This window comes from Piliocolobus tephrosceles, chromosome 7 (genome assembly GCF_002776525.5).
Source record: "Piliocolobus tephrosceles isolate RC106 chromosome 7, ASM277652v3, whole genome shotgun sequence".
Lineage (NCBI taxonomy): Eukaryota > Metazoa > Chordata > Mammalia > Primates > Cercopithecidae > Piliocolobus > Piliocolobus tephrosceles.
The window spans coordinates 26,349,531-26,363,490 of NC_045440.1; the positions used below are offsets into that span (position 1 = coordinate 26,349,531).

The following is a 13,960-nucleotide window of genomic DNA, read 5'->3' on the forward strand; positions in this document are numbered from 1 at the left end:
CAAGTGATCCTCCCGCCTCAGCCTCCCAAGCAGCTGCGACTACAGGCATGTGCCACCACACTTGGCTTTAAAAAAAAAAAAAAAAAAAAAAAAAAGCTTTAGTAGAGATGAGGTCTCCTTATGTTACCCAGGCTGGTCTCAAACTCCTGAGCTCAAGTGATCCTCCCATCTCAGCCTCCCAAAGTGTAGTCCTTGGCACCTGCTATTGGATACCTGAATGCTAGGCCTGTTAGATGTTTCTCCATTCTCTCAGGCTGAATTTCCATTGAACTTACAGAAGCAATGAGAATGTTCACAGAGCGTCATCATCACAACCAACCACCTATCCAGTGCTCTGCCCTCCAGCCTGTTACTAGATGAACTATCCATGCACCCATTAAAGGCCAATCCCTTCTCTGTGCACCAGATTCCATCCCTCTCTCTAACTGAAGAACCACGTAGAGCACCTCCTCCTCTTCTCTAATTCACCAAACTTTCACTCTCCACTGGATTATTCCCATCTGTGAACAGACCTGATGTCATTTATTCCACCTTAATAAACACTCCCCTGAACCTCCATTTCCCTGCCAGGTATTAGTACATTTCTCTGCACTTCTTTATGACAAAACTCCTAGGCCAGACATGGTGTCAGCACTTTGGGAGGTTGAGGCAGGAGGATCACTCGAACCCAGGAGTTCAAGACCAGTCTGGGCAACATAAGGAGACCCCCATCTCTACAAAAAATAAAAATAAAAATTAGCCAGGCATGGTGGCACATGCCCGTAGTTCCAGTTACTTGCGGGGCTGAGATGGAAGGATCACTTGAGCCTGGGAGGTCGAGGCTGCAATGAGCTGTGATTGCACCACTGCACTCCAGCCTGGGTGACAGAGCAAGACCTTATCTCCAAAAACAAACAAACAAACAAAACCCCACAACTCCTCAAAAGAGTTGTCTCTACTTACTGTCTCAAATTCCTTTCCTCTCAAGCTAATATAAACCTATTCCAGCCAATCCTTCACCCTTCCCATTCCATTAAAACTGTTCTTGTCAAAGTCCACAACGATCCTGGTCAATTTTCAACCTTTATCTTCCTTGAGCCATCAGGAGCATTTGACCTGGTTGATCATTTCCCCCTGTTTGACAAACTTTCTACACTTGGCTTTCAGATAACCACTGCCCTAGTTTTCATCCCATCTTCCTGGAAGTGCCCCTCAGTCTCCTTCGTTGGTTATTCCCTTGCTCCTCAACCTGTTAATAATAAAATACCCCAAGGCTTCGTCTTTGGTCTCTTTCCTTTCCACAGCCACCTGTTTCATAGCTTTCAATTTTGCTCACATGCCGATGGCTCTCGACTGACATCCACTGTCAACCTCTTTCATGTCTTCCTGTTCACTAGTCATCAGAAAATACAATAAGTTCAAACCAATCCCCACCAGTCCCTTGAAACACCTCTCCACCTAATCTTCTCCATTTCAGCTAATCATAACTGCATTATTCCAGTCCCTTGGTCCAAAAGCTTTGGTGTCACACTTGATGTTGCTGTCTGCCTTTCATATTCCACATCTGATCTGTCAGAAAGTCTTGTTGAAATCTTCAAATTATATTCAGAATCTGAACACTTCTCACCACTTTCACTGCTGACTACCCCGATTTGAGTCACAATAATCTCTGGCCACATTCAGTGGTTCCTAAACGTTGATGCACGTTGGAATAACCCAGGATCTTTTAAACATGCTAATGCCTGACTTCCACCCCTTGATATTCTGATTTAATAGGTGTGGGATGGGATCTGGGCACTGGGAGTTTTCACTGTTCTCCAGGTGATTCCAATTGCAGCAAAGTTTGGGAATCATTGGCCTGGCTATGGTAACCGTCACCCACCTGATCTCCCCACTTCTACACCAACCCCCTCCCGCAGTCTATTCTCAATGCGGCAAATAGACATTCTCTACATGCAATTCTAGTAGGATACATGTTCCTGTCTTTATTAATGCGAGAGGTTCTTAATCTCCAGCCCATGGACAAAGGAGATCATAGATGGGTTTCAGGAAAACATCCCAAGTCCCGCCTCCAAATTTTGCAAAATTTTGTGCCCGTTTTTCTGGAGAACGTAAACCAGTGTCTGAGACAGACCTCAATCTGGAGGTTTGTTCTGCCAAAGTTGAGGACACACCCAGGAAAAAGAGACATAAGTTATGGTGGAATCTGTGGCCTGTGGTTTTTTCCAAAGGGAGTTTTGAGGACTTCAGTATATAAAGGGGAAAGAGCAGGCAGGAGGGGAAAGAGAAACAATAATGCATCCATTTCACACTCAGTAAATCTGCCTTTTACAGAAGACAAAGTAAACATAGAGGAAGGAGTCAAATACGCATTTTTCTTGGGGTCGGCTGAAGGGTGATTTCTAGTCTTGTCTTTGTCCCCTACCTGTTAATTTACACGGTCAAGGTGGAATTCAACAGAACTGTTGTAAGGTGAAGATTTTGCCGCTCACAAGGAATTTCCCTGTGAACAACTCCTCTGGGAGGATACCTGGGGAGATACGTGGGCTTCTACCTTTGCAACTGTTTAGGAACAGAAGGAAGGCAGTTTTTGCATGACTCAGTTCCCAAACTTAACTTTTTGTTGTCGTTGTTGAGACAGGGTCTCACTCTGCTGTCCAGGCTGCAGTGCGCTGGACAACAGAGCATGATCTCCACTCACTGCAACCTCCACCTCCGGGTTCAAGAGATTCTCCTGCCTCAGCTTCCCAAGTAGCTGGGATTACAGGTGCGCACCACCACGCCTGGCTAATTTTTGTACTTTTAGTAGAGACACGGTTTCACCACATTGACCAGGGTGGTCTTGAATGCCTGACCTCAGGTGATCTGCTGGCCTCGGCCTCCCGAGGTGGGCATAGCGTTGGTATTACAGGCGTGAGCCACTGCGCCCGGCCCCAAGCTTAACTTTTTTCTTTGGCAGAGTTTAGGGTACCGAGATATTATTTTCCTTCCACAAGAGACATCCACAGCTTTCACGATGGTTACCGATCATATGTGCCATTCATCTAAGACCAAGGTGACCACTTGTTCCCAAAGCCTGCCCTTTGGATTGTTACTCGATTCCTGCCTGGTCTCTTCCAGGCCCTCGGTTAGTTTCCACAACTAGTGAAAGTTCCTCCTCCGTGGTCTCGCCCATTCACGTTCCCCCCCCCCCCCCCCGCCCCGGATGTGACGACCCTGGGCTCCCACTCCCCCTCATGAGAGACTACCCACTTCCACCCTTTTACTTAGACTTCCTGACGTAGCCTCTATCCAAGAGCTCTGTCCCACATTGGTACTGCCCAGGTAGAGCTTTCTAACCCCAAGATACCACTCCGTTCAGACGCTCCCATCCTCCATCCCTGAGACCCGGGGCAGGACCGCACCTCACGGGCCTCCGGTGCCGCAAGCTACCCCGCTAGTTGCAACAAGGGGCGGGGCGGGGCTTTGTGCACGTCGGCTTTTCGGGAAGAGCTTTACGATACATTGACCGACATTTTACGACAGGCGGGGTTACTTTGTGGCTGTGAGCTTTCCCCGAGGTCTGAGTTTGTGGCTGCATTTTTATACCTGGTGGCTCTGCTACGGCGGCGCAGGAATGAGGCAGAAGCGGAAAGGTGCGAAAGGGGAAGGATATGGGGAAAAGGGGTGGTCTGAAAGGGGCGAACGCCCAGGCAATCAAATGCTGAACCGAACTTTTCCCGCGAGAATCCGCTACCCAGTCCAGTCGCCCCGCCACCTAGGGTCAGTCTGTCCATTCCGGCCCCCCAGCCCTCTCGTTTTTCCTGTTTTGCTTTTGGAAGCACTCTACCTTTCCTCTTTTCCTCTTTGGCAGTCACTTGGTGTCTTTTGTTTGAATGGCAGGGAAAACCTTTATTAACGTCGATTTAACGGGTTGTGGGACTTTTCATTTGTTAAGATTTGTTTCACGATGCATTTGACGTGTTAGAGAGTTTCTTTTAAAGCCTTATGTTAAGATATGAAAAAAAGCCTTAATTATCCTTGGATTCAGTGTAACAGCTGTGCATGCAATTATTCTCATTTTTATTACCTCCTGAGTTAGCATGGAACAATTCCACCTTTGGTTTTTCAACAGGACGGTTTCAAATTTGAAATACTCTCTCACAGGTTCTGTTCCTATTTCTATACACTCGTTTGACCAGCTGGTCTAATCATGGTAATTCAATCATGGTAATGGTTGTCAGAATAATAGCTACCATTTATTGAGCCTGTATTTTGAAGTCGGTATCATTTCCATTTCACAGATGAAGCTGCGATTCAAAGAGTTAAGTAACTTTCCCAGACCAAAATTATACTTAGGTATGGAGCTGGTTGGCCAGGCTGTATCTATGACCTCAAAAAACATAAAATGAAAAATAAATACATCGTTAGTCACTATGCTTCTTGACATTAACTGCTATTTTTCTTTATTGCAAGCAACAATTCTAAGTGTCCAAGTTACCTTCGATTGGGTCTTGTCATATTTGCATGCCCTAAATCAATTTGTTATCTCACTCTAACTTGCTACTTCTCAATCTGTCGGAATTCTTTTAGCGTCTTCTGTCACCAAGTCATGCTGATTCTTACTTAGAAATTACCTCTTGAAATAGTTTATCCCTCTTCATTTTGGCCGCCAACCTCCTAACCCACCTTCATCACTAACTAATATTTGAATGGTATTTTAGTGAATCTTAGAATAGTTTTGTTAAATTTGGATGTATTATCCTAATTTTACAGACAAGGAAATGGGCGCTCAAAAGTTGTTGATCTCGGCCAGGCGCTGTGGCTCATGCCAGTAATCCCAGCACTTTGGGAGGCCAAGGCAGGTGGATCACTTGCGTTCAGGAATTGGAGACGAGCCTGGCCAACATGGTGAAGCCCCGTCTCTACTGAAAATACAAAAATTAGCCGGGCGTGGTGGCAGGCGCCTGTAATTCCAGCTACTTGGGAGGCTGAGGCTGAGGCAGGAGAGTCGCTTGAACCTGGGAGGTGGAGGTTGCAGTGAGCCGAGATCGCACCCACTTCAGCCTGGGTGACCGAGCAAGACTCTGTCTCAAAAAAAAAAAAAACAGGTCTATCTTTTCCTTTACCACACACCTAGTAGGGATTGGGACTGGATCCTGTCTTAGATTTTGTGGGTTTTTTAAAACAATGTTGCCTTTCAAGAGCCATTTGCATAGTATCCAGATTATATGTATTCTTTTTTACTTTCTGAATCATTCTTTGTACCGATAAATATTCTTACCTTCCTTAAACATTACTTTTATCTTTTTATTTCCAAAGTTGAGAATATGTAATTCTTCACTGTCAACTGCATTCCATTTCAATGCCTTTGCCTAGCGGCCAGGGTCCCCTGTAATCTGTTCTTTACTAAACCCTGTTAGAAAGGTGGATTCTAGTTAGACTGTGCTCTTTCACACAAAGATAAATAATTCCTATGCCTGACATTATTTGTTCTGGATTGCCTTCTGTTTTGCATGTCCAAATCTTGCCCTATCTTTAAAGATCCCTGTGCCATTTCCTCCATGAAGCCTTTTCCTACTCATTTACTCTTCCAGTTCTTGATACACTCAAGAGCTATACAAGTGGTTTCCAAATATTTTTCTCTTCTTATTGGCCGATCCCCTTTTACCCTCCAAATAAATTCTTATACAGAACCTCAATATATAAACAGCTGAAAGCAGAGCTGCTGTGGTGGAAATAAAGAGACCCCCTCCTTTTTTTCCCCCCTGCCTTATTTTTCTCTTCCCTTCTCCCTTCCTCTGCCATGACCACCGCCAGTCCTACCTCTGTTACATGGCCCCTGAGGCACCTTTGTAGAACTCTGAAAGTGCTGAGTTACATGGTTTGGAAAGCATTTAGCCTTTGATTATAGATGGACTTTATTTCTCTCAAAAATTGTGTATATGTTAGCCTTGCCTCATTAAATTAGATGCAGTGTGCTACAGTGAAAAAAGCATGGAAGTTGTGGTGAAAAGAGCTGGATTTGAGTCTTGGCTCTGCTATTTACGATGGCTTGTTAACTTGCCTTAGCCTCATTTTTCACATCTATAAAATGGGATAACAGTACCTACTTCCGTGTTACTGTAAGGGTTCAAATGAGATAAAGTAAATGTGAGGCCTCCATAACTGCCAGGGCCTTCCATCCACACTTTTCATTATCTTTTAGCTTTCTCTACAATATGAGTTCTCAACCCCCTGAGCCACGGACCAGTACCAGTTCGTGGCCTATTAGGAGCTGAGCCACACAGAAGAAGGTGAGCAGCAGGCGAGCAAGTGAAGCTTCATCAGTATTTGCAGCCACTTCCCATCACTCATGTTACTGCCTAAGCTCTGCCTCCTGTCACATCAGCAGTGGCATTAGATTCTCAAAGGAGCCTGAACCCTGTTGTGAACCGGGCCTGCAGTGGATCTATGTTGTGTGCTCCTTATGAGAATCTAATGCCTGATGATCTGTCACTGTCTCCCATCACCCCCAGATGGGACTGTCTAGTTGCAGGAAAACAAGCTCAGGGCTCCCACTGATTCTATGGGAATAGAATTTATTATGGTGAATTGTATAATTATTTCATTATATATAACAATGCAGTGATAAGAATAATAAAGTGCACAATAAGTGTAACGCGCTTGAATCATCCCAGAACCGCCCTGCTCCCCTGGTCTGTGGAAAAATTGTCTTCCACAAAACCATTCCCTTTTATCAAAAAGGTTGGGAACCACTGCTCTACAGGCAAGAAGCTTGCTTGCCTACAGCTTCCAAGCTGATACGCCACAACTTTTGTCCCTGGAAAAAGACTGGCATTTTTTACCTTGAAGAAAAGAGCTCAGATTGGCCTGGCTTAGAGATATGCCCATCCTTGAACCAATCCTTGAGCTGTGCTTGAGTAGATAAGGTCGTACAAGAACCTGTGAGCTTTTGCTGTTGCCTTTGGATGAGAGCGGGAGCTCCAGTTGCCAGAAGCTCATGATGGTGGACAGACAATATTTTAGAAATGCATTAAGATTCTTAGGCGGATACCTGGGTTTGAGTTTCAACTTTACTCCTTGATAGCATCTTTATGTAATAGGCACATATTCTTGTTCTGTCTACCTCTGTTCTGAGAATCACCTGAATTCATGCATCTAAATGTTCTTTATGAACTCTAAAGTAGTATGCAAATATTAGTAATTACAACTCTGGAGATAAAGGGAAGAGAATTACTTTGGTCCTTTCGTGTGTGATTAGGTTCTTTCTCCTCACCTTGTTTCTACTCCTTCTTGTATCCTTTCCTGTATTTATTTGTAATCATCTCATAGAGTATGTGCTTCTAAAGGGAGCTTTTCCCATATCTATGTAAAGCCAGGTTTGTTTTAAATTAAAGATACAAAAGATATGATCAAATCGTAAATAATAGATGTTTAGCATCTTCTGAATTTGAGCTATTCATTTGGCATATTTGTATGGTTTTGGAAGGAAAACTGCTACTAAATCAGATTTTAAAATCTTGATTGAATGATATGATTTTTGACATTGTTGAATATTAACTTTCCAGGAGATCTCAGCCCTGCTGAGCTGATGATGCTGACTATAGGAGATGTTATTAAACAACTGATTGAAGCCCACGAGCAGGGGAAAGACATCGATCTAAATAAGTAAGTGGATATAAAAAGACAGCAAGCTTGTTCTTAGGTAGCAGATCTCGTTTACGAAATTATCTAGTACTACTTGTTTTCCAGCTCAAGTTTTGTTTCAGTTGAGAATTTTAGCTTTCTGCCTTGCCTTGTCATTCATTTCTTAATGACAAAATTGTCTCAGCTTAAGAATACTAATAGCTTCTAACGTTTATTGGGCACTTACTGTATTCCAGACGCTGTTGCTAGTGCATTATGTGTATTAGCTCAGTTAATCCTCTCAAAATTCTGTGAGATAGGTACTGATATCAGCCACACTTGACAGGTGGGTAATCTGAGCCAGAGAGTGGTTAAATAATTTGTCCAGGGGTAAGTAACTAGTAATTGGCAGAGCTAGGATTTAGAATTAGATCAGCCATCTCCAGAGCCCATGTTCTTCTGTGCTGCATTGCTGCACATCCTACTTTCCTTCCCTACTGTCTCAGCTGAAGCAGCAGCTTTCTGTCAGGAAAACCCTCGCTTTGGGGCCCCTGATCTAATCCAACCCTCCCCTACTGTGGAACTTCTTTGACACATTCATTCACTTCCTCTCCATAATCATATTCAGCTTGGACTTTCCTACAGTCTCAAATAAGAGTTGTCTTTCATCTCTGCATCTATTTTTTTAAAAAACTATAATATATATTCGCTCTGTGTAGATCTTCCCAAATGAAAGGGTTCTCTCTCCAACCCTAGGTCATCTAATCACCACGTACAGGAATGACCTTTTTTGAAACGCTATTCTCTGATACTTGAGATGCTGCAATATTTTACCCCTTCCTTGAATCCTCATGCTTAGTAAATATTTGCTACAGGAATAAATAAGTAAATAATTATCCTCAGAATCTGACTATAAGGTTACTATATTTTACAATTTTTCTACCATGTCTTTAGCAGTTTTTCTTCCTTTTTTTGTTATACCCCTGATTATACAAATCTTCAATTTCTAGTGAACATTTCTACATCTTACATATATTTGTTGTTCTCTTTAATTTAGCACATCTAAAGCTAAAGCTGCCATCTTCCTTAAAACTCGCCCCTCCTCAGATGTCACCAGCCTGTTATTGGAAGGTCTCTCAGTCTGGCTTCAACCTGCTTTTCCAAGTTTTTAAACCTCTGTACCTTTACATTGAAAATCTGCTTTCTATCAAGTTGGTCTACTTGTATTTCTTAAAATATATGCATTCCTGTTTTTGCATCTGCACATAAATCAGCCTCTCTGCCCTCCATGTCATCTTTGTGTCTTTACTGACTAAGACCTACTCTTTCTTCTGTGCTCATTTTCCATGAATATCTCCCTGGCACACATCAGATTCCTCCCTGAATTCTGGAAGCACTCATTGTTGGTATGTGTGTGTGTTTTATGACGTATGTTTTAATCATTTATACATTAATTTTTTCGGCATGCCTGTGTGCAAACATGTAAACATAGAATATGAAAGGACTGTGCCTTGCACATTTGAACATACCAAGTATTCAATGTTCAGGCAACCTCTTGTAGACGTTAGGTACTCAGTTAATATTTGTTGACAATGATGTGAGCACTTCACAGATATTTCTAGATGGATTAAAGTTAGGAGACAGGGTGACTGTTAGAGTTTGGCTAGCAGGCACAAAGAAAAGCTGGTGAAAGTTTTTTTAAACTTTCAAAAATACATACTTTATTTCCTATTTGGTTCTGTGTAGCCATCCTTGATTTTTTTTTTTTTTTTTTTTTTAATTGTTTTGCCTAGGACAGTAGTTGTCAACCAGGGGTGATTTCCTCCTCAGGACATTTGGCAACATCTAGGGACATTTTTGAGTGTTACAGCAGGAAGACAGGAAGAAGGCTGGTAATGCGTAGAGGCCAAGGATGCTGAAGAAGGCTGGTAATGCGTAGAGGCCAAGGATGCTGCTAAACATCCCTCAATTCACTGGCCACCTGCCACAGGAAAGAACTGTGTGGTCCCAGACGTCAGTAGTGCTGAGGTTGAGAAAGGTGGAGTCAGAATAGTCATTTGAAGCTGCAGCACTATTCTGAACTAGATCTATATTGTGTCATTGTCCTTCTCCCTCCATAGTCCTGCTTTTCTTTCTGGTACTCGAGGGTGGGAAGTAGGCATTCACTCATGAATTTTGTTCTTCTATTTCCCTGATAGTCACAGATCTTAAAACTATTCTTGTCACATGATGAAGGGATTAGAGAGTGACAGTTGTTAATGATATTGTTTATAGATCATCCTCTTGATAGCTTGTCCTTAAAATACCGTGATCTTGATAATGTGAGATGCTTTACTTTCAGGGTGAAAACCAAGACAGCTGCCAAATACGGCCTTTCTGCCCAGCCCCGGCTGGTGGATATCATTGCTGCCGTCCCTCCTCAATATCGCAAGGTCTTGATTCCCAAGTTAAAGGCGAAACCCATCAGAACTGCCAGTGGGGTGAGTGATTCTACTCATGAAGTGTCGGCACACTGGGTATCTGTTCTGGCAGAAGTCCCTGCCTCATGTAGCGCCCGTGTGGTGAGGTGGAGGTTGGGGATTCTGACTAATGAAGTCCCCATATTAGGATATGTGCTGGAATGGAGACCTGTGCTGAATGCAATGAGAGCAGAAAAAGGAAAAAAGTATAAGACGTTTTGACTTCTTTAAAAGTATAGATTCAGGCTTGGTGACAATCACAATAGGATAAATGTTGGTCATCTTAAGCGGGTAGCTTTCAGTATAATTGATGCTTACGAAAGGTGCTTTTGAAAGGCAGTTAATAGTGCAAAGTAGTTCTATATATGGTCATTATGAGCACTGTGGAAGTCCAGAGGACAGCGATGTCCCTGCAGCAAAAGGGGCTGGGGAAGGCCCAGTAGAAAGCACAAAGCTTGCTTGACACATAAGCCAAGAAGAGCAGGCTCAAAGCATCATGGGATCTAGGACAGAGGGGCTAAAGCACAGAGGTAGAGAATGACAGGAAGGGTGTGGTGCACGCAGGGAATAGCGAGTATGCTAGACCGAAGGGCGTTGACAGTTCAGGAGAGTAGTACTGTGCATTGAACAGGTAGTTTGGGATCAGCTTATAAAAATCTTAAATGTCTGGCAAAGCAGCTAGATAATAGGAAACAAAAGTTTTGAAAAAGGGAGTAATATGAACAAAGTAGATTTTCAGAAAATTTATTTGGATACAACATGCAGGGTAGTTTGGAGACAAAAAGACTAGTTTAGACGTTCTTGGTGTGATCTCAGTATGCAGCGTTAAGGACTTGAGTTAGGAGGGAGACTCTAGGATGAAAAAAGATGAGTGTGAGATACATGCGCGGAAATTGATAGAATTAAGACCCTCTTGACATATGGTCCCCAGAACGAAATTCTCTTCCTGATGTGATCCCACAAGTTCATTCTGTTATTTGAACTGGGATATTATATTCCAAGCAGCTTGTGTTGACTTAGTGACCATGTCTCCTGGATCACGTTACGTTTGTGGCTGATTAAACCCTAAAACTTTAACATACAATGTACCACCAAACCTCATTTCTTCTTCTTTGTACTTAAGTGTTTTTATTTTGTTTTGTTTGTTTGCATCTAGTGTAAAAAGTTTGTTGACCAGGCACAGTGGCTCACGCCTGTAATCCCAGCACTTTGGGAGGCCGAGGCGGGCAGATCACGAGGTCGGATCGAGACCATCCTAGCTAACATGATGAAACCCCATATTTACTAAAAATACAAAAAAAAAAAATTAGCTGGGCATAGTGGCGGGCACTTGTAGTCCCAGCTACTCTGGAGGCTGAGGCAGGAGAATGGCGTGAACCTGGGAGGTGGAGCTTGCAGTAAACTGAGATTGCGCCACTGCGCTCCAGCCTGGGTGACAGAGCGAGACTCCGTCTCAAAAAAAAAAAAGCTTGTTAAGAAAAGCTAATAGTCCATGCCCCTCACCTCCCTTTTTCTACCCTAGGGCAACCATTTTTAACTCCTAGCCAATTTCTTTACCATTAACTTCCATATCCATAAATAAAATAACATTCTTTATATAATAGATAAGTCTTGACTTCTTTTTCCGTGAGACAGAGACTTGTTCTGTCGCCCAGGCTGGAGTGCAGTGGCACAATCTTGGCTCACTGCAACCTCCACCTCGCAGGTTCAAGAGATTCTTGTGCCTCAGCCTCCCAGGGAGCTGAGATTACAGGCATGTGTCACCATGCCCAACTGATTTTTGTATTTTCAGTAGAAACAGGGTTTCACCATGTTGGCCAGGCTGGTCTCGAACTCTTGACTTCAGGTGATCTGCCCGCCTCAGCCTCCCAAAGTGCTGGGATTACAGACGTGAGCCACTGTGCCTGGCCGACTTTTTAGGGTTAAGCATTATGTGTGGGCTTGCCACTAAAGAAGACAGAAACTTAGCAACCTTTCAGCCTGCCTGGTAAACCGAGGCTTCTGTGATACCACCCTCTCTGTTTTTCCTTCTATCTCTGATCATTTCTGTCCTTTCTTTGAGGGCTACCCTTGCTGTGCTTGCCTCTGAAAGTTGGTGTTTTCTTTTGTCCTGGGCCCATTGTGTTTGGTACTTTACATGCTTGCTTTGGTAACCTCATCCATTTGGTGATTTTACCATTACTGTATGCTGACTCCCAGCATGAACCATTCCCTGAACTTCAGCCTCCTGTCAGATTGTCAGTTTGGTATCTATCCTTTGACTGCCTAAGAACCTCCTCAAGTATAACATAACCCAAACTAATACCAAACGTGCTTATTCACCTTTCCTGTCCATGTTAGTTCATGGTACCACTGTGCACTCAGTTTCCAAAAAATATGAAATGCATTTTCCATTCCTACTGCCACTGGTAGGAATGCTTTGGCCTTTATTATTTCTTGTTTAGATTATTTCAGTCATTTCCTTACTCGTCTACTTTGTCCTACCTGCATGAAATTCATCTTTGACAGTGTCCCAAGAGTGATCTATTGAAAGTATCAGAAACACACAGCTGGTGGCCATTCCTTATCTACTGCCATTCTCACCTCCATGCCTTTATTCTTGCTGTTTCTCTGATGGTGCTTTGTTTATTTTATACAGTAGTTTTAGGTTTACAGAGAAAAAAAAATTATATACTTCCTCTAGCACCTTCACACCTACTCCAGTTTCCCTATTATTAATATCTTGCATTGTTTGGTACATTTGTTATAATTGATGAACCAATATTGCTGTACTATTATTAGCCAAAGCCTGTGGTTACATTAGAATACCCACTGTGTTCTACATTCTGTAGGTTTCACCAATGCATAATGTCATGTATCCACTATTACAGTGTTGTACGAAATAGTTTCACTGCCCTAAAATCTCCTATTTGTGGCCGGGCGCAGTGGCTCATGACTGTAATCCTAGCACTTAGGGAGGCTGAGGTGGGCAGATAGCTGAAGTCAGGAGTTCGATAACAGCCTGGCCAACATGGTGAAACCCCATCTTTACTAAAAACACAAAAATTAGCCGGGCACGGTGGCAGGCATCTGTAATCCCAGTTACTTACTTGGGAGGCTGAGGCAGGAGAATAGTTTGAACCAGGAGGCAGAGGTTGCTGTGAGCTGAGATCATGCCATTGCACTCCAGCCTGGGTGACAGAGCGAGATTCTATCTCAAAAACAAACAAACAAACAAACAAACACACAAACCCAGCTCCTATTTGTCCCTCTCCCTCTCCATGCTCCAGACGTAACTTGACTGCCACTGAGTGTTTTACTGTCTTTAATAAAGTTCGCTTTTTCCAGAGTTTCATGTACAGTAATTGGAATCATACAGCCTTTCCACTTAGCAATATGTGTTTAAGTCTGCCATGTCTTTTTGTGGCTTGGCAGCTCATTCCTTCTTTTTAGTTGCTGAATGATATTCCATTGTACGGATGTACCACTATTTGCTTATTCATTCACCTATTGAAAGACATCTTGGTTGCTTCCAATTTTTGGCAGTTTTAAACAAAGCTGTCTGAAGGTTTTTGTGTCCGCCTACATTTTCAGCTTACTTCAGTAACTGTCAAGAAGTGCAACTGGTAGATCATATAGTAAGACTGTGTTTCACTTTGTAAAAAACTGCAAACTCTTCCGGTGTGACTGCACCATTTTGCATTCCCACCAGCAGTGAGTGAGCGCTGTGATGCTCCACATCCTTGCTAACACTTGAAGATGTCGATGTTTTGGGTTTTATTTAATTAATTAATTTATTTTGAGACAGGGTTTTGTCCTGTCACTGAGGCTAGAGTGTGGTGGCATGATCACAGCTCACTGCAGCCTCAACCTCCCAGGTTCAAGCTATCCTCCCACCTCAGCCTCCCAAGTAGCTGGGACAATAGGCATGCACC

The 13,960-nt window shown here is 43.1% G+C and overlaps 2 protein-coding genes across 3 annotated transcripts in view; one reads left to right on the forward strand and one right to left on the reverse strand.

Annotated features, from left to right (window-relative positions):
• The window catches only part of NUGGC (nuclear GTPase, germinal center associated), a 75,884-nt gene extending 72,450 nt beyond the window's left edge, over positions 1-3,434 (reverse strand). The window contains exon 1 of the mRNA XM_026453970.2: positions 3,384-3,434. The gene's annotated coding sequence lies outside the window, so the exon portion shown is untranslated. The remainder of the gene's footprint in view (positions 1-3,383) is intronic.
• ELP3 (elongator acetyltransferase complex subunit 3) overlaps positions 3,218-13,960 on the forward strand; it is a 104,588-nt gene continuing 93,845 nt past the window's right edge. The window contains exons 1-3 of one of the 2 annotated variants that reach the window (XM_023216805.3): positions 3,218-3,614; positions 7,530-7,629; positions 9,929-10,067. In XM_023216805.3, the coding sequence (XP_023072573.2) occupies positions 3,596-3,614; positions 7,530-7,629; positions 9,929-10,067 (258 nt within the window). In that variant the 5' untranslated portion in view covers positions 3,218-3,595. The remainder of the gene's footprint in view (positions 3,615-7,529; positions 7,630-9,928; positions 10,068-13,960) is intronic. The other variant, XM_023216806.2, reaches the window with a different exon arrangement.